This window comes from Crocodylus porosus, unplaced genomic scaffold (genome assembly GCF_001723895.1).
Source record: "Crocodylus porosus isolate Cpor-Errol unplaced genomic scaffold, CroPor_comp1, whole genome shotgun sequence".
Classification (NCBI taxonomy): Eukaryota; Metazoa; Chordata; order Crocodylia; family Crocodylidae; genus Crocodylus; species Crocodylus porosus.
The window spans coordinates 21,432,603-21,453,625 of NW_017728931.1; the positions used below are offsets into that span (position 1 = coordinate 21,432,603).

Below are 21,023 nucleotides of genomic sequence, written 5' to 3' on the forward strand. Positions count from 1 at the left end.
GTCCAGCTGCGGCCTGACCAGCACCACAGAGGGGGAGCAAGACCTCTCTGGACCTGTTAGTGATGCCCCTGTTGATGCATGACAGGGTGCGGTTGGCTCTGCCTATTGCTTCATCGCATTGGCGACTCATATTCATCCTGGAGTCAATCATGACTCCCAAGATCTCCCTCTGCCTCTGTGCTGCCGAGAGGGTCAGCCCCTAACCTATAACCATAATGCTGGTTCCCTCTCCCCAGGTGCAGCACTCTGCACTTGTCCTTGTTGAACCGCATCCTGTTCAGATCCACCCAGGTCTGCCTGGATGCGGTCCCTGCCTGCTGGTGTATTCACTTTACCTCACAGCTTGGTGTCATCAGCAAACTTGAACACAGTGCTCTCCACACCCTCGTCCAGGTCGCTAATGAAGATATTGAACAGCACTGGCCCAAGGACTGCGCCCTGGGGGAATCCACTGCCCACACCCTCCCAGGCTGACATCAACCCGTACACCACCACCCTCTGGGTGCACCCCTGGAGCCCGTTTACCACCCGTGTGACTGTGTGAATGCCGCAGTCCCTCAGCTTGCCCACCAGAATTGGGTGGGACACTGTGTCGAAGGCCTTCTGGAAGTCCAAGAAGATGACATCGATGTTCTCCTTCACATCTAAGCTTTTTGTTACCTGATCATAGAAAGAGACCAGGTTGGTCAGGCAGGATCGGCCTGGCACAAACCCCTGTTGAATACCCCTCAACATCACTTCCCCTGCAGGGCTTTCACACATGTGGCCCTTGATAATTTTTTCAAAGACCTTCCCCAGGATAGAAGTGAGGCTGACTGACCTGTAGTTGCCAGGCTCTTCCTTTCTCCCCGTCTTGAAAATAGGGACCACACTGGCCCTTTTCCAGTCCTCAGGGACTCGACCCAAGCACCAGGAGTCCTCAAACAGCCGTGCCAATGGCTCCACAATGACACCAGCCAATTCCCTCAGCACCCGCAAATGAAGGTCATCCGGGCCCACTGACTTGTATACATCTAAGCCTTCCACATAATCTTTAACTAGGTCTGAACTAGCAGTTGGGGGACTCGCATCCTCCCTGGGCCTCTCCACACTGTCACCCAAGAGCACCCCATTGTCAGCAGACAGGAACATGGAGGAAAAGAACTTGTTAAGGAGTTCTGCCTTCTCTCGCACGTCCGTCACCAACTGCCCTGCCTCTTAGGGTCCAATGTTATCCTAAGACTTCTTGCTACCTATATATTTGAAGAAGGACTTTTTGTTATCCTTAATCCCAGAATCTAATCTAAGCTCCAGTGCTGCTTTAGCCTTCCTTACCAAATCCCTACAAGCTCAGGTCAGGGAGGTGTACTCCTCCTTGGTCCTTGTCCCCTACTTCCACTGCCAGTATGCTTTCTTCTTTGCCCTCAGGCCAGCCTGGATATCTGCGCTCAGCCATGAAGGTTTCTTGGACCCTTTTCCCACCTTCCTGCGCAGTGGAATTGCATCCTGCTGCGCCCCAAGGATAGCCTCCTTGAGGAAGGACCAACTTTCCTGGACCCCCATACTAGCTACACCCTGGGCCCCAAGTGCCTCCCTGACTACTGCCTCGAGCACATCAAAGTTGGCTTTCCCAAAGTCAAGCATTTCCACTGTGCTAATTACCCTTGCTGCCTTCCTCTGAATAGCAAACTGGATCATTTCATGATACCATCCCCTAGCCTCCCTTGCACTAGCACATCCCCCACCAGGTTGTCCCCAGAGGCTAACACTAGGTACAGTATGGCATTTTCCCTAGTGGGGACGAGTACCTCCTGCACGAGGTGTAGGTCCTGTAAGCACGTCAGGAACCTTCATGAGTGACTAGACCTGGCTGACTGCTCCTCCCAGTTGATGTCAGGGTAATTCATATCACCCATGACCACAACATCCTTTGCATGCACGGCCTCCCCCAGCTGCCTGGAAAATTCCAGATCCAGCTCTTCCTTCTGATGTGGTGGCCTGTAGTAAACCCCTACCACCAGATCCTTCTCCCCCCACCCGCCCTGAAGTTTGACCCACAGGGTCTCAGTTAAGCCTTCCTCTGGTCCCACTGTTCCCTAACATACAGCACAACTCCCCCCACCTTTTTTCCCCCCCTTCCTATCTCTTCTAAACAACCTATAGCTTTCTATGTCTAATGCCCAGTCAAATGTTTTGTCCCACCATGTCTCCACTAGGCCAACCAGGTCTATTTTACTACTTGCAAGCAGGAGAGCAAGCATATTCACCTGCAGTGAATTTGGAAATTAATCTAATCTCATAGCTATTGAAACATTTGCATAATATTTTTTGAATTTTTGAATCTGTGACAAATCATTATGCCATTGTACAATGCCTAACATTTCCATCAATAAGTAAGGTGAATTTATTGGTTTGTATTTTATGTTTTAATTAGAGGTGCAAACTTTGAGAGAGAAATTTTGGAAAGTACTACTAACTGGATATTCTGACTCTAATCCACTGCAGATAAACAACTGAATAATATGCATCTATTTAATGCATTAAAAGCTTTTCTTATTATCTATGTAACAGGCTACATCACTGACTGATGCCTACCTATCTTCATGGGCAGGCAGCACGCTTCAGTACTGGGGCAAGGGCCAACCATAGGGACACTCTGGCTGGCCACCAGAATGTCTCTGTGGAGGACCTGAGCCTCTGGTTGCTTCAAGGCACAGTCTACCCTGACCTGCTTTTTTTCCCTGGGATATTTTGAGGGCTTTGAGACGCTGCAAGAGGCATGTGCACGCTTGTCTGGATACACCAGTTGGTGCTACTGTTTGGCTCTGTTTCTACGGAGGAAGCCGACCTGGCAGTAGCACAGGAACAGTATGTATATAAATAAATTTGAGACAGTATACTATTTTTGTGAGAATTCTGCACAGAGAGACAGGGCGAACTATAGCCCTTATTGAAACTGGAACACTAAAAAGAGAACCACATAAGAAACAGATATGCAACTCAGGAATGCCATAAAGAAACATGTAGGATAAGATACACTGTTGGACTTTTATGTACATTTATACCTAGAAGAAAAGGAGAAAGTATGGACTTTTGAGAAATTACATATTTTTTAAATTTCTTATTTTAGACTGCAAATAATTTTGTCTCTGCCCAAAGATCCCCAGGATCTGTGCAAACAAGATGCTTCTTCTGGTGCCAGGCACCATACACCCTGCAGAAGAATTTCTGGCTAGAGTCAGAAAACAAAAAGTCTCAACTGTTTCCTGTAACAAAAATATTGTTACTATTAAACTGAATTATTTTGCAAAATAATATGAATTCTCATGACATTTTCTGTGAAAAATTAAAACAAAATTGTATTTAAAATTTATTTTCAGAAAAAGCAGAAATTTCATTTTTTTATTTCAATTTTTTTCAAAACAATTTTCAAATCTTGGGGTTTTTTTTTTTTAAATTGGTTTTGTTCAATTTCAAAACAAAAATTCTGAAACATCTACATTACCTATGAAAAGGAAATTCCAACTGTTGATCAACTCTAAAACTAGCCACCGGATTCTAGGACTCCTTTCTCCTCAGCCACTTGTAGTACCCCTAGCCATGAAAGAATGGAATTCAAAGCTGGCCCTTTCTTCAGCTTCTTGCAGGGGTAGTGACTGAAGGTGGAGATGAGAGCTCAAGATCTCCCTGTTTGCCTACTCCTGCAAATTTCCTTCCTTCTCCCTCCCCTTCTTCCTTCCTCCTTCCCTATTATTAATGTATCCCTTACACACGTAAGAATGTTAGGACACCATCCTGCACCCAAGATGCTTAGCTTCTACAAAAGAATAGCTTTCTATACAACGGATATCACCACAAACTCTCATAAATTCATTTATTAGACAACAGGGATGTTTGATATTTGAAAATCCAAATGGTTCATACTTGATTCACGTCTACCTGCAAAAGCTTATCCTCCCTCTTTACTAACATTTACACATTCTTTGGTGACTCCCCCAGAAGTTAATCAGAATGTATCTTATCCTGTCTTCGCTTAATACGAGGATTTGCTAATAGTATAATAGTGGGTAATTGTTCAGTTGGTAACATTTTCATTTATTCTTTTCATTGCAGTAGATAACCAATTAAGAAAATCAACTAAATATCTATTTTTTGCATTTTTGTGTGTCAATTACAAAATTATTACAGGAGTTTTCAAATAGCAGTAGAACCTTTATATAGCAAACATAATTTTTACACAATAACTTGAACGGCTGTTTAACTGTCATTGGAACAACCAACTGCATATTTCAAATTACTGAACAAAATTTGGGATCTTTGTTTCCTATTTCACTGTATTGGAGTTCTTCCTAACTATACTTCTGTGCATTTAAAAAGCCATAATTTTCTTGGCAATCCTTTTTTTAAGTTAGACAAACACTACAAATAATCAAACAGTAAATGCAGTGCGTTTATATTCTAGATACTGCCGATAGTAAAGTGTTAGGAGTCTTTACCAGTAACCCCTTTTTTCCTGCATATACAGACTTAAATCTGTATCACCCTGCAGTTTCAAAAAGATATTTCCAGACTTCTAGCAGCATCTGTGCTTTGCTTTTTCTCTGGGTATTGTGATGAACAGAACCTGGAAATGTTTTAGTATTCTCTAAAAGCAACAGTCTTACGAATGCCTACTTAATACTTTCCCACCCCCTCTCATTTGAACCTTTTAGAATGCAGCAGTGAACGATACAGTAAAAAGACGGTTATAACCATCACAGATTGCTTTTTTTACATCTCTTTGACAGTTCTGTGTTTAAACACGGGCTAATGTCTGAGAAATTTACATTAACATACTTTTTTCTATGGTGTATAATCTGAAATAACATTGTAAATGAATACTCCTCCTTAAATCAGCTGTAAACTGCTAGATATAGCCATCTTTGCCACATAAAAGTAGGCAATTAAATCAAGCATTCAAGTTACAAATAAATATGCTTTTCTCTAAAACCTACATCTGCAAAATGAAATTTTTTAAATGCATAAATATACAAAAATCAAACTAGAAAAAAAGAAGTTATAGGAACATATGTTGGAAAATATTAATACTGATATTCCTGAGTTTAGCTGTATGTACAGTAGTTGGGCAAACTTATTGATAAATGAAATAACCTCCTTCCAGCTTAGAAGTGTTATGGCTCTTTATTTAACTCACTTTTGCCTATGCAGATTCAAGGCAAGGTCCCCCTGTACAACATGGCTTATCCCCTAAACCTGAAGGTGAGTTTTACCTTGTAAGAATATTCTCTTTATATTTAAGCTACAGCATGGAAACTTACCACTATTTCCCTTTTTGTACTAAAAAAACTCAAACTCTTAAAAATTCTTATTGAGGAGACCATATCTACAGTAGCTCTTTTTGCCCTTTTTAAAAAAAAAAAAAAAAAAAAAATCTACTTTTGGTTTACAGCATGTGTCTGGGAAAGGAGAGGACATAGAAAGCTGTGTAAAGTAACAATAAAAAAAAAACAACTTTAAACTTCCTTCAAGGATTTCTTGACAAGTTGATACAGATTCCAATTCAGATCCAACAGAGGTGCTTTCAGTGTCTCCCAGGTTTCATCTTCTGAAATGGAAAACTATTGAACGGTGTGTCAGTAGATGCAGTGCACACCATTACGAATAATATTTAATATTTATGTATGATACTTTATGTCATGCAGTCAAAGCACTTTACAGACAGCAACTAATTATCCCATTTTACAAAAGAGGAACAAAAAAACCTCTGTAATTTTTATAAGTAGACAAGGAAGTTAGGTGCACAGTTCCCACCAAATGGAATATGGGTGCCTAGCTTCCAAGTCCTTTGAAAACCCCAGCTAGAAGCAGCAGCGGTGGCAGAATTGGATTCTGAACTTCCAGCTTTTTGTCTAAACCCCACTGCCTTTGTGAAGAAACTACAGGAAGTCAACGTCAAAGGAGGTGGTAAAAACTGAATGCAAATTGAGAATCAGAGCCACTGTTTTTAATAGGAATCCTAAAAAAACAAAATCGATACTTAGAGCATACAAGATGTCAATAATTATAGAAATAATTATTAATAGTTTCTATTGAGAGAGATGACATAATCTTGCCTTCAACCATTCTAATTCACACTGGTCCAAATCCTATGCTGCAACGCAGCTACTTTTCCCCTTAATGGTAAAACAAAAACAGCCCTCATTTTGTGGTCAGTTATGGGGAATGGCCAAATGTAAGATGGAGATACTCTGGCATATGGCATGTGGTTTCCTGCTGCTGGTATAGGAAGCATAGCAGGAAGAAAGGTGTTATGGCCCAGGTTCTTTAAATTCGATCTTATTGTCTTAAATTTCTTACTGGCCCCTTGGCAAACAGTGCAACAGAGGGACTCAGGCTGATTTAAGTCCCAAGCATGACTGGCTCAGGCCAGAAGATCAACTCTGCACTCATCTCTCCTGATATGTGCTATCTGCTTCTTAGCAGTAGCTAAGAAGTGCAATGAAAATCAACATTTTTTTTTTGCATACCCAGTCTTTTAAAAATGACATCTGTTCTAAATCCCTATACAGCTCAGTATTTCTTACTGCATTTCCAAAGCCATTCTTTTGTAAATAGATAATTAGTACTTAAATACTCCTTTCAAGGGGCTTCTACATTAACATAAAAATAGTGTAATTACTGCTGGTCAAAATGGCATGACTACAATTTATAAATTCTAATCTCTTTTGCTGCTCTGAAGCTGAATTTTTTCAATAACAATTTTAATGTCTTAAAAGTGAATATTATTGCAACCTAAAGTATGAAATATCAGTAAAAACAAGAAGGAAAATATCCACTGTCACTGAATAAGATTCCATATTACAGAAGAACTTAAAAACTTATTCTAGTGTGTTATTTTCTTTGATGAAGATTTCTATATTATACAAAAAATTTAACACAATTAGGATCAGCTACAGATTAAAATTAGCTGACTTTGATCTAAATAATAAGGTCATAAACATTAATAAATAGTGAGTCATACACTAGCATCATTGCAGTAAGGTAGGCATTTTAATTCTAAAAAGCATTATTGAAAAACTTATGTTTTGTGGAATAGGGTAGATTTCACTTTTTGGGGTGAAACTTCAGACTTCAGTTCACATCCCTAAAAGTACATTTATGTTAAACAGTCTGATGAAATTCAGTTTTGCCATTTTAAATGTTCAAATAAAAATAATACCTTTGACATACAGGAAAACACACTGGGAAATAATGAAGCTCTGAACATTTTAGAAGTTGATCTTTTAAATCTACACCCAGCAATATCTTGGCTCCAGATGCACTTGCTAAAGCATTAAAGATAGACCATTTAGTTCAAATTCCATAAATGTAACGCACACAGCCCCACAGTGTACAAAGGACCCTGGAGTGTGTAATATTTGGAAGATAGTAAGGTATGCTGGGTAAAAAGGGCAGGCAGCTGAATCAGACAAGCTTTTTCAAAAGCTACTATTAAAAACAAAGTACATATGTGAATGTGCATGCGTATGTATGTACGTAGAGGTGGGGAATTAAATTTGAAAACTACACTAGGGAGCACAGCATTGGATTTGTTTCATAAATCATCTAACAGACTTTTGCATACCGACTACTCATCAATAACATCAAAAAGAGTGCAAGGGACAGCTACAGTGTATACAGCAGGGGCAGGCAATTATTTCGGGTGGAGGACCACTTGAGTTTTGGCAAACTGTTGAGGGTCACATGGGTAGCCCCGCCCCTTCAGTTTCCCCACCTCCTGGTCACCATCTTGGAACCGGAAGTCCCGCCCCTTGACCCTTGCCACCAGAAGCCCTGAACCCTGACCTTTGCCACTGGAAATCCCTCTGCTTGCACAACTTACCAGGTAGCAAGGGGTTGTGATCCTTCTAACATCCTGCCCCAGCAGTGAGGTTTCAGGGGCATCAGACCTCCCCCAGAACTTTCCCTCTACCTGTGCCAACTGGTCCCAAAAGGAAGAGGCTCCATCACCGCTTCTGTTGGCCAGTGCTGACCAGTCGGGCTTGCCCCATCTCCAGCAGCACCTGGTAGGCTGGCTTCAGTCATATGCTGCTCCAGATGGGATGGACCCAGCCGGGTCTGCACTGACCAGGAAAAGCGGCATACAGCTAAAGTCGGCTTCCCATGTGCTGCTGGGGACAGGAGGAGCCTGTCAGGGCCTGCACCGGCCAGCAGAAGCAGCGGCGAAGCCGTGTGCCACTCAGGATGGGACAGGACAAGCCTGGCCAGAGCGGCAGAGGCTCAGCTGCACTTTTCCCCCTGCCTGTGCCAGTCAGTCCAGAGCAACACATGGCTCCGCTGCTTCTGCAGCCTGACCCAGCTGGGCTCCTCCCGTTCCCAGCAGCACATGGGAAACCGGCTTCAGCTGCATGTTGCTGTGGATGGGATGGGCCCAGCCGGGTCTGCACCACCAGCCAGCAGAAGCAACAGTGGAGCCATGTGCACTCGGGACTGACTAGCGCAGGTAGGGGAAAGTGCAGCTGAGCCCCTGCTGGGCTTATCCTGTCCCAAGTGGCACATGGCTCCACCACCACCTCTCCTCCCTGATGCTGACTGGGCCGGAGCTGAGGCCCAGCTGCTGCTTCCCCTCTCCAGTGCCGGCCCAGCCCAACCTTGCATAGCCCAAGCGGCACTGCATGGGGAAGGCCTACACAGCAGCCACTTTCCTGGGCTTACTTGCAGGGCACGGCCCCTTCCAGTCCCATGCAGCAAAGCAGAAGGTGGCCCAGAAACTGTTTCCCCTCACCGGCGCCACAGGTTCTGGCCCAGTCCCCCCGCCCCCCTCAAGCTGCAAACGTGGCCTGAGCCAGGGGTGGGGCGAGGCCAGCTGGGTCAGGCTGAGGTCAGGGTTGCTTGTCTCACAACCAGAACCCAAGGAAACAGCCTGAGATGCTACAGCCAGTGGCTTGTGCCACTGGAGGCTTTTAGAGAGACAGCCACCATTACATGGGTTTTGAAGGGGCTCTGCAGGCCGGAGGGAAGTGCTTGGTGGGCCGCATCCAGCCCACGAGCTGTATTTTGCCCACCCCGATATACAGGATACATAGTATGCAATGTTAAAAGCCAGCTTAACCAGTCTGCAATATAACCTGGTGTATATCTAGGCACATCATCACGTTATTCTCAAATGCTGCAAGTGATGTAATTTTTCAAATGCTGAGCAGACTGAAAATCCAACATATGTTCATGTTGCCCCCTGACCAATCACTGAAGATGGGATCAGAAAGTTTCCATGGACTCCTGACCAACCACCAGGGCTTGCCACGACACCGTTACATATGCTGAATTTCAGAAAGTACTCTGGGCTTCAGAGTTTGAAAAAACACTAGAATAAAAAAATGGAGGTGGGAGCAATGAGAGAAAAATAATATGGGTAAAAATAAGAGGAAGAGGGCAAATTAGAGAGGGAGGGGGAAAAAAGGCAAAAAGGGTTTTATATTCTGATTCAGCAAACCATGCCTAGTCATCATACCACTTAAGCACATTAAGCATTAAACTTCAGTTCCATTACATTTTATTGTAAAATATATATCACATCATGGACAGCAAGAGGAAATTCGATGCAGAGAAGAAAAAGTACAGAAGAAGCTGTTGGAGTTGATAAGATGAACTTAAAAAGATCAGTGTAAGTGTAAGGTGAGGGACGGCTACAGAGAGAAACCAGAAAGCCAGATATCCAAGTGAGAAGGGAAAAAGAAGTTGTTAAGGAAGGAATGCATACAAGAAACCCAGACATAAAGATGAAGTGGGATTTGGACTCTCAGCTGATGAACAGGTGGAACTGAGGGAATAATTTCTGAAGAGAGGAGAAACTATACTATATCTGAAGAATGTTGGGAAGGAGCTAGTCAGAGGGATAAAACAGAACAAAGATGAGAGAGAGGGAGTAGGCTAGGATGAAGGAGGACACTCCAGAGGAGACCTTCCACAGGCTGGGTAGAGCAGGAGAAGAGATAGGAGAAGGTGAAAGTTACACCAGATGCCATCACTTATTTTTTGTAGAATTTGCAAGATTCTGGGTGCACTGGGAGAAGGGGAAGTTTGGGAAGGTAGAGGTCTGTTTGTTTCTGGATGTAAAGTCAATGACGTGAAATAGGCTTGCAAAGACAGCTGGCTGAGATTTTAGTTTATTTAATGATATTTAACATACAAGAAAAAACCATTCAATTGCTTCGAGACACATTGACAGATATTTTAAAAAGCAAAATAACCTCCCCCCACTCTCCCCAACATCAAGGGGACTTTAATAACAAAGGAAATAGCCAACAAAAGCAAAATAAGAAAAAAAATTTTACCTCAGGCACAGGGTGCAATTTTTAAAATAATTTCTTTCAGCAAACAATATAGGTTCAGGAACACCAAAGTTCGTGTTAATAGGTATTAAATTTTTCATTTAAAACAAAAAGGCCCCCAGAAAATGTAAATAGTTTAAATAATTGATTTTAATATTTTATATTCTTTTATTTTTCACACACAATATCTCTTTCATTTTACTTTTTAAATGAATAAATATTAATTCTTTCAATTTGTCAAGATTGAAAGAAAATGTCTTTGAAATGAGTGAAACATCTTATGATGACAAAATCAAAGATAAACATTTCATTTTACGTTAAAAACATATTTTTTACATAAAACAGGTATTTTAAAATTTCAGTTTTCCAAAATCCTCCAGAAACAACAAAAACAAACAAAAGCCAAACATCAGGATCCACACAGTCAACACAACTCATCCCTCTCTACGTGTCTCTTCAAACAGATAGGCATTAAGTATGCCTACTGGGAAACTCAAACTATTTTAAAGCAAAGCAGTAAAAGAAAACCCATGCTGAAGCATGGATATAGAAGGTGCCAAGACAAACCTCCACTACCTCCATATCTTCAAGGGATTTCAGCTTGAGGACTTCTGTATGCTACTGAGATAGCTGTGAATAGCACAGGGGACAAATGATCTCCTAGGCAGAGAGAAACTAAGCAGCGACCCACATATTCTGTCCCCTCTCACTACCCAGTAACAATACTTCCACCTTTCTATGCTACTGGCTAGATACTTGATTTTATGTACAACAAATAATCACACTGTTTGGAATAGTTTTTGTGTGCTACTTTTAGTACATTATAATAACCTGTTAAGATCCACAAAAGGTAATTAAACATTGCTATATGTTATGAAATTGTTCTGGAACGTTTGGGCATAGAGATCAAGTAGTGAGAATTATAACAAATTTAACACAAAATTATTTTGCTTCTGTCATCTCTCTCCCTTGAACACCTTAACATTTTCCTTAATCAATTATTTTTATAGAAGACTTATTTATTGGGCTTCCAGATTCAAATACATATTTATTAATATTAGCCTGCCAAAATCAGGATGAAGGCTTGCTTGTAAATATTTGTTTAAGCTAGAAAGCCCTGATATTTTTCTTATTGCCTCTCAGTCTCCAGACTTCTTTATGCTGCTTTTAAACAATTTCACACTGGGAAATGCTGAAGCTCATAACTAAGATAGGAAAACATAGGACAATACAAATAAAAGGGCAAAAAACAATGCTTTAAAATGTATGCTTTGCATAGAAGGTTTTTTTGTTTTTCTTTAAAGGGGGGCCACCCTCCTCTCCAACATTTAGATAATCCAGTACCAGAAAAAAAAAATCCATATTTGTTTTAAATCTGAGCACTAGCCCTGTAGAAAGAGACACCATAGGTTTTGAGGGGATTTTTTGTTTGTTTTTGGGGGAGGTTTGTTTGTTCTTTGGGGGGTTGCTTTGTTTTTTGTCTGGATGCAGTGTACACTTCCCAATTTCCACTTTAATTCTCTTAAAGAACATATACAAAACATGTAAATCACCACTTGCTTGCCCAGTGGAACAGCATTTCAGTAATCCTTGCCAACAGTTGCCTACAGAATGCACCTACATCTGGTCTGCCACATCCAAACAGCAACTACAGGCACACACTTTGCTGTGTTTGGAATTCATCGCTACAATGCAGCCGAGCCTCAGATAGAAAAACTATCAGCCTCCAGGGTTAAACAGACAAATGTTTTAGGTCACAACAACTTTTTGTGGGAAGGCAAAGACATAACAATGAATATAGGAGTTTTTATGCAAATCACTAAAGGCCTAGTGACTTAAATTGAAATAACATCCCTAATTGCTTTAATGAACATTTTCCTGAGCTTAAGGATGTAAAAACAGAATGGATGTGTTGTGATGTGAATTTTACTTCATCTGCTGAAATAAAAAAAAAAAACTTTTAAGAAAATCAGATTTCTAAATGTTGCCGTTTAAATCTGAAGGTAAATTAATATTCACCATTCCTGAGTGCAGGATGTTTTACGGGGAAGCAGAGAAGTTGATATATTCATTAAATCAAATATACTTCTGAAATTGCATGTAATTTAATACTTACCTAACCACTCATTGAATTTTTTAACTTCACTAGGAAGTCCCAGCTCAGTAAAATCACCAGCATGTATTAAAACATCTCCATATGGCATTTGTATTGGATCAGTTCTTGAATGAGTATCAGAAATACAGACAAACCGGGTATATCCTGGAGGCTTGGGAGCATCATGGGGTACAGGATCCACCCTGCAAGAAATGCATCACAACAAGGTTATAAAACAGGATTATGTACATGCCTTTCATTATTTATCTGAAATTCCCAATACTTTTTTTCTTCTCATAAAAGTTGAAATAATCTTCAAAATGGTTGTGACAGGAGTCACTTATTAGAATAAAGCAACCCTAGTAGGAAGTATAAAAAATTTGAAGTTTACACCACAATTTTTCAATATTTTGGGGTACAGGCATTTAAAGAGACAATGAGAAAAGAAATGGAAAATACTAGTAATAACTGAAACAAATACTTATTAAAAACAAATAAATTAAAGGCATACCAGTATCAAAGTTAGAGACCATCCTGTATTCATTGTTTAAGTATGATTATAAAGTATGCAGAGAGAAGCTTTATTTAATGTTATATATGGAATATATAGATATATAGATGTAGATATATGTATATGCATGCATTTTCTATTTGTAACATGAGCCTGCAAGTTATACAATTCGAACAAGCTTAATTAGCACGTTTCTGAGATACATTTCAGTGTACCAGAAGATAAGAACTCTACTGACAGCAGCTGTAAATGCACATTCATACCTAACTATTGTCAGGACAAATGTAGCAACTTTCTGGGCTTAATTATGCTAAGTAGAATCAGATGCAGTGAGGACTAGTGCTACCTTGTATTTTGTCCAATATTAAGACTCAAAACTGTGAAAAAGAAACCACTGTTATGAAATTTGCTTGTGATTTAGGAAAGAGAGACAGAGATAAGTCTTCTGCATTAAATATTCTTATTTCCAGCCCGCTAAATCCATTCATACTCACCACATATTTCTTTAAAATATAAACCTATAGAAGCATATATAAACTAACTGTACCACAGCTCTAATTCCAGTGGGAGAATTCAAGTGGAGCAAAATAGAAACGTGAAATTAAAAGCTTTATTTTTAGCAGTTTTAGATCAGACAAAATTAAAATTCTATATCAACAATTTAGTTTTTATTTTTTTTTTTTACCTTAAATAACAAACACCATACGTTTAGGTCTTGTTGTAATGTATAAATTTTTTCCCTTCCACTTTTCCCACTTGATCTGTTTCCTTCCTTGCTCTAGTTTTTAAATGTTATTTAGGAGAAAAAAAATAAAGACCGTTATTATTAATGAGAATACTCGTGAGGCCATTCATTAGGACAGTTTTCAGAATACTCTATGAATTGGGTTAGAATTCTAATGAATTTAAGTTTGACGTGTGGATAAGACATTTAACAATTTCACCTACTAGTCAGAAAGTCAGGAACAGAATTTTGTTCAAATTATTAAACAAAGCTTGTCATGTCATTTGTACAGTAGGGGGTTGGTTTTGTTGTTGGTTTTTTTTGGGGGGGGGAGGGAGGGAGGGGGAGGCAGGGTTTCACTATTAAGTCCAGACAGCAGTAACTTTTTAATGGCATGTCAGTTTCTCATCAGAACATAAGCCAAAACTGGGGCATGAAACACAAAGGGAAAAATATGAAATCATATGCTAACCTGATTCTTGGCTGCCCAAATTCTCCCTCATTCCCCAATAAAAACAGTTATTGAGCACCTCTCAAGTATGCCATTTTAATTTATGGACACTTTTCTATTATAAATGGTAGTTATAAAATGTTTCTCAGGGGTTCACAAGTATTAGCACAAAATAACTGACATGGGCTAATTTAAGTCCACACTGGTTAGCTCCTTAAATATGCCTTAGCCAAACAAAGCCCAGTGCAGCAGTAACTTGTATGTTAAGTAGCAAGATATATTTTACACGCTTCTTCTCTGAAGCTGAATAAAAATAACCAAACCTACCATGGCAATCCCTGCAGCACACAATAGTTATGCCTCTTCCTCATAGTTCAGAATTTTTGTTCATTTTGAGAGAAGTGTTTTCCTGATTCAGCCAGGATATGTGGAGTTTTTTAATATCATACAAAGCACTAAAGAATTTGTAATGGGTGAATGAAGTTCTTATCACTAAATCAATCAATTAAATCAAAACAAAGAAATGAATGAATTAATAAAATTTGGACGAGTGTCAGCGAAATGTGTACATTTTTTAATGACAAATCAGATCTAAATTAAATTTAAATGTAAATTGTGTAGGAAAAAATTCTTAACCAGATATTTATGTGTTTGAATAACACCCTACTCAATGGAGAGCCCCCTCTGGTAATCCATGAACTGTCTGCCATGTAAGTGAAAGTAGACAAATGTGGTCTTTTTATTGTCCAAATAGTGTTTTCCTTTAAGTAATGTATACAATTCCATAGAAGCAGAAAAGTAAAGTTAAAGTTTTCAGGGCAACAAAATTGCTGGAAGTTAGTGCAAATGCAGGGCTTCAATGGGACTTTACAAAACAGAAATATTTCTTTGCTTGCAGCCAGTTGCAGGACAGGAACTTCAGACTCTTCAAGGCACCAAATACCTTGTCAAAGCCTAGAAAATAGCTAAAGAAAATAAAATGCACTTGTGGCAATCCTATCACCTTACATTCAGAGGCACGAGACAAAGATGGGCTACCAAATTCCCGGGTGAGGTTAGAAATACTCATGATGGTAAGACAAAAAAGGTAAGACAGCCTTAACAGACCAGAAAGACTATGTAGCAGTTCTGAGTCAAAAAGAGGCAAAAGGAGTTTAGGGCAATTTTAAAGGCGAGTAACTTTAAATGGGTTTTATACATATCCATTTGTAACATCTCTAAGGATTATACAAGTCTGTGCACCAATACACAAGATTCTTGCCCCACTGAAGTCAATGGCAATACTCCACTGTCCTCAGTAATACTCATGTGAACAAAAGAAATGCAAGATTACACTTTTCTCTTTTCTGTCACCATTCTCTTAATTTGTAAAATGTAAAAGCAGGCTAAATATTGTAGGTATTCACAAAAGTTCTACCATTTCAGTGTGGAGAAAAAAAAGTGAGTCCAGCTGTCATTACATATAGTATTTGTTACAACTTTATCCCATCTTTTGGACTGCACATGCTTTTTTGCAATTACATTAATTATTCATAAGCTGTTTGTCAAACCATTTTGAGACAGCTTTCAAAGACCAGCCTGCCTACAAATGTCTTACTCAAAATGGTTCACTATGTCATTTGGTTGATCACACAAGTCACACAGTGCTGTATCCAATCGCTGGTTGGATGACTGCAACATTAAGCAGAATAATGATGAGTACTAAGTGGCTATTAATGAATAGCCCATTTCTAGCTCAGATTTTATGATGGGAGAAAGAAAAAACAAAACTCATCCAACTTTTGGACACAGTGAACATGTTTGTGAATACCCAGTGGATGTTTGAATTATTCATTATACTGTGAATATAAATCCTGCAAATCAAAGACTCCTGAACTGAGCATTTATTTACATAAATGTTTATGAATCCATATTTGGGGGGGGGGGGGGGGAGAGAGAAGAGGTGGGGTTGTTACCTGTTAGTTGCCAGGTTTACAATCAAAATATACTCCCCACTAAGGATACTATATCTGTTGTATATCTTGTATTTCAGTGGCACTTATGAGCCTCAACTAGGGATTAGGGCCTCCATTGTGGTTGGCTCATACAACAAAACATGCCCCAAGAAGGGCAGGTTTACATCTAGAACTGTGCAGACATGCTCCACCAAAATATCTGTGCTTCTTTAAGAAAGTATATAACTGGTACTGAAATTTGAGAATATTACTGAAAATTTACACACTCAGTGGGCATGTCTACACAGTCGTTAATGCACAATAGTTACTGCACGTTTAGTTTAGCACTTGCTTAATGAAGTACTACCTAAAGGTGCAGTAACTACAGTTACTGTAGTAGGCTAATACTATGATGCAGTAGCGTATTAACACAGTTTTTGCCTGGCATGCAACTGTGCAGTGCTGTTAGGTTACTGGACACTAAGTGTAGGCAGGCACAGTTTTCTTCTTTTTTAAGAAACTAATCATGGCCTATGTTTGAAAATTACCAAAAATGTACTGAACATGATGAATGTGAGGAAGCCAATTAGTTATCAAGTCTTCCTAAAGTAAAAATGAGGTTTTGTTTTGTTTTTTTTAAATAAAAAGAAAAACAGCGAACATCCCTCTGGTGTAAAGAAAAGGATAATTTTCTCTTTATAGAGTAGAATAAAATATGTCCTAAACAGTTGGATTTCCTATAAAAATATTTTAGAGTCAATTTTATATTTAATTTATTTGTAACGGCTTAACCATTTTGCACTTCCTTCTGGCTCTCAACTTTATTGCAGGTTTCATTTTGTAATTATAATCTTATGCTTTACGTTAAAAGTAAATCATTTAGAGCATTTAATTTTACTGATGTTGTCATTATATGTAAAGAGTCAAAAATAAAACACATTATTTTTAATTACTCTTTAAGTACTCCACATCTTTTGCACACTGGTATTCAAGGAAGCTGATGGATGGGGTCCTGCACCACTGTATTTGTTACTCACGTTTTTTTCCCTTGCTGCAGGATGAGTAACCACACAACAGAAAAAAAAAAATATTGTTCTGGATGCAGTCTTGTTATTTCAACAGTTATTTACATCAGGTTGCAAGTTAATAATGCTAACAAATGGCAGCAAGACTGTGGAAAGTTTCAGCTATGTAAAACCTTTTGTTTTAGGTTTTAGTTGCATTGTTTCCTATTGCTGTTTTTCTTATTCTATAAATACAGCATAAATTTCTTTCCTTCATCCTTTAACAAAGTACCTATGCTTCCGCTATAAACTGACTTGCATCATTACAGTAATTTTTACTAGAAAGACAGCAAAACTTTGTTCTCTGCATTCTTTTGGACCGGTCCATCAAATACCACATTGACGAGGCAATAACAATTCAGAAGGCTGTGCTAGCGCAATAACAAAACTATTATACTTACATTTGCACATGTGGGGGCTGAAAACGTCCCTGGTTAATGTTGTAGAACGTGAAAGCCTGTGTGGGGTTTGAGCTGTACTCATCCACTTCTATTATGAGTCGACTGTGCTGATGCCTTCTAGCTCCCATAATGTGCGACTGGGCGAAAGCCATGCTTGCACTGTGTAGCACTGCTCTTTTTCAGAGAATCATATCTGCTATCTTCCTACACCAATGGAAGAAGACCATGTCATCTCCTTACTTAATCAACACAGTCCCCTTTGGAAACCCTTAAAAGCAGATTGAAGAGATGGAGCATAACCATTTGATAGTTAATCTGTTTAGGATTTGCTTTATTTAATGTCAGATGAAGATTTAGGGGGATGAGGGGTGGAATTCACAGCTCAAAGAACTCATTACAAACCTTTCCAACTCAACAATTTGATGAATACACTTCAGTTGGGGGTTGGAGGGACGGAAACTTAGAACTCATGGTGCAACACATTCAAATAAAAGACTTTCAAATCCAAAATACAGCATAGGACTTCTGGGAAAAGGTATGCTAAATGTTAATGTTTTCCCAGCATAATTATTTACTTCACTTTTCCCCTGGTATATCCATGAATGTTGGTATCACATACCCCCGTCAAATATTTTTAAGTGTTTGCGTGCCCAAACACAAACACAACCAGAACAGAAGCATGTTTCAGTTTGTTTAAAACATGCATCACTTAAGGCCTCCTTTCAGAACCGCTGTGGCATTCATCATGAAAGGAATGGTATTGCCAGTATATGCTCCAGGGATACTAGGAAACAGTTATGTCAATGGGCCTCCCCACCCACATTTTATGATATTATGCCCATTTGAGTAATGAATTCTGAAAAGCCTCATGGTTTTAGATTAAAGCTTTATTCTACAGTATTCCACCTACTGCACATCCTATCCTACTTTCAGGCCATTTAGGCCCAAAATTTAGGGTGCAGTGGAAAAATGTTACACAGACCAATACCAATAGAAATGTTATCATTACATTTAAAAAGGAAAAATTAATGTAATTTTTTGTGTTTGGGGTCAAATATTCCTTGTTAGATATCAACTCAAAAACAACTGAAAGGAAAGAAGAATGGAAAAGTGAACCTGATGGCCTATAACAAAGAATAACCACTGAAAATAAGAAAAGAAATTAAGCTTTGCAATTTAAATAAATGAATGCATTATTAGCAATAATAATAGATACTGTTTCTAGAATCATGTAATCCTAGCCCTAACTCTTTAAATTAAAATGTTTTAATGTTTTATTGCAAAATCCAGACTTTATTTATTTAAAAATAACCCCCAAATACTTCCCTTCAATCATTTCACCCAAATTTACAATAATTTAAGTTATTCACCAAAAATTTACAACTTCTGAGTGCTGCAAGTTTCTTTAAATAAGCTTAACAACCCACCTCAGTCCTATTCTAATGGGCCACCACTATGCACCACTATGCATAACGGCTGGAAAACCTTCATCATTATTTAGGCCCAGATTTTTAAGAGTATATGGGCAACTAAGGGTGTACAGAACTAAACCTGTGGAATATAGAATGTGCTGGAAGAAGCTGCATATTAAGGGTTAACGAGGGAGGAGGAAGCCTTGGACCGCTAAACCAAGCAGCATGCACAAGTACAGCCCAGCCTAGACCGACGAGCAGAACATATACATAGGTAAGCAACAGGGGCCAGGGCAATGCTGTGATTAGGGAACCAGTGCACACATCCACAGGAGGCCTCAAATGCCACTACACTAACACTCGTAGTATGGGGAACAAGCAGGAGGAACTTCCCCTCCTGCTAGATGACACCAACCCAGACATAGTGGGGATCACTGAAACGTGGTGGAACCCAACACGACTGGGCGGTGAATATCAAGGGCTATAGGCTGTACAGGAGGGACAGGACAAGGAGGAAAGGCAGGGTTGTGGTGCTCTACATCAAGGAGGAATACACATCCTCACCAGGTAGCACAGAGTCAGAGGACGGGCACACAGAAGTGCTCTGGGTTAGAATACAAGGCAGTCGAGGAGAAAAAGACTTAACGGTGGGGGTCTACTACAGACCACCCAACCAAGGGGAAGAGCTAGTCCAGGAATTTTTAAGTCAGCTCACGGAGGTAGTTAGGTCAAAGGACGTGGTCATCATGGGTGACCTGAACTTCCCAGACATCTGCTGGGTGGAGCAGTCAGCCAGGTTTGACCGCTCACATAGGCTCCTAGCCCAAATGCAGGACCTCCGTCTAACCCAGGAGGTGCACAGCCCCACCAGGGGAGACACCTTGTTGGAACTGGTGCTCGCCATGGGTGAAAACCTGGTGAGGGGGCTGAGAGTGCTCAACCACCAGGGCGACAGTGATCATTGCCTGCTAGAATTCTCCATCCAGCACAAGGTGGCAAAGGCCTGCAGCAAGGCAGCAGCCCTAGATTTCAGGAGGGTGGACTTCAATGACTTAAGGAGAATAGTCAGGGAAAGCACTAATGTCCCTGAGGGGAGGGGAGCCAGGTGTCCAAGGAGAGTGGTTGCTCCTTAAGGAGACGATCTTCCAAGCCCAAAGGGAGGTAATCCCAACACGGATCAAAGGGAGCAGGAGGGCCCAAAACCCCCATGGCTCACCAAAAGCATCTAGGAATGTCTTCTAGCTAAAAGGGAGGCGTACATCCAATGGATGGCCCCCATCACCAGGGATGACTATACTGCGGTTGCTCGGGGATGTAGGGGGGCAGTCAGGAAGGCCAAGGCGGAGATGGAACTGGGACTAGCTTCCCAGATCAAGGACAACAAGAAGTCCTTTTTTAAGTACATAGGGAGCAAAAAGAAGGTACCAGGTAACTTGGGGCCCCTGCAAGACACGCTAGGAAATGTGGTCATCACACCAGATGACAAAGCTAACCTATTTAACAAATTCTTTGCCTCCATTTTACTGAGCAGGGACCAGATCAGCCCTCCCACCAGATCCCCCTCCAGCCCCAGGGAAGGCGTACCTAGGCCATGGGTCAGGGAGGATTTAGTCAGGGAACTTCTGGAGGGACTGGATATATTTAAATCAGCTGGTCCAGATGATCTCCACCCCAGAGTGCTGAGGGAATTAGCTAAGGTCATTGCAGGACCCCTGGCACGGCTTTACGAGCACTCGTGGTACTCTGGTGTGGTGCCAGAGGACTGGAAAAGGGCCAATGTAGTTCACATCTTCAAAAAAAAGGGAGGAAGGAGGACCCAGGGAATTATAGGACAGTCAGTCTTACCTCAATCCTGGGTAAGCTTTTTGAGGGAATTATTCTAGCACATGTCCACGAGGGGAAATTATGCTTAGGGGCAACCAACACGGGGTTCATTAGAGGTAGGTCCAGTCAGACCAACCTGGTGGCTTTCTACGACCAGGTCACCAAATCCTTAGATGCAGGGGTAGCAGTGGACATAGTCTTTCTGGCCTTTAGGAAGGCCTTTGACACTGTCTCTCACCCTGTTCTCATTAAGAAACTGGGGGACTGTGGTGTCAACACCTACACAGTCAAATGGAT

General features: G+C 40.4%; 1 protein-coding gene across 8 annotated transcripts in view; it reads right to left on the reverse strand.

The window, feature by feature from the left end:
* The window catches only part of MPPED1 (metallophosphoesterase domain containing 1), a 77,096-nt gene that overhangs the window by 38,443 nt on the left and 17,630 nt on the right, over positions 1-21,023 (reverse strand). For 3 of the 8 annotated variants that reach the window (XM_019544334.1, XM_019544336.1, XM_019544337.1), the window contains exons 2-3: positions 17,491-17,694; positions 12,427-12,608 (exon numbers count right to left, since the gene is read on the reverse strand). In XM_019544334.1, coding sequence (XP_019399879.1) covers positions 12,427-12,608; positions 17,491-17,642 — 334 coding nt within the window. In that variant the 5' untranslated portion in view covers positions 17,643-17,694. Of the gene's footprint in view, positions 1-12,426; positions 12,609-14,418; positions 14,577-17,490; positions 18,664-21,023 lie in introns of those variants that run through there. The other 5 variants (XM_019544339.1, XR_002102820.1, XM_019544335.1 and 2 more) reach the window with 5 other exon arrangements.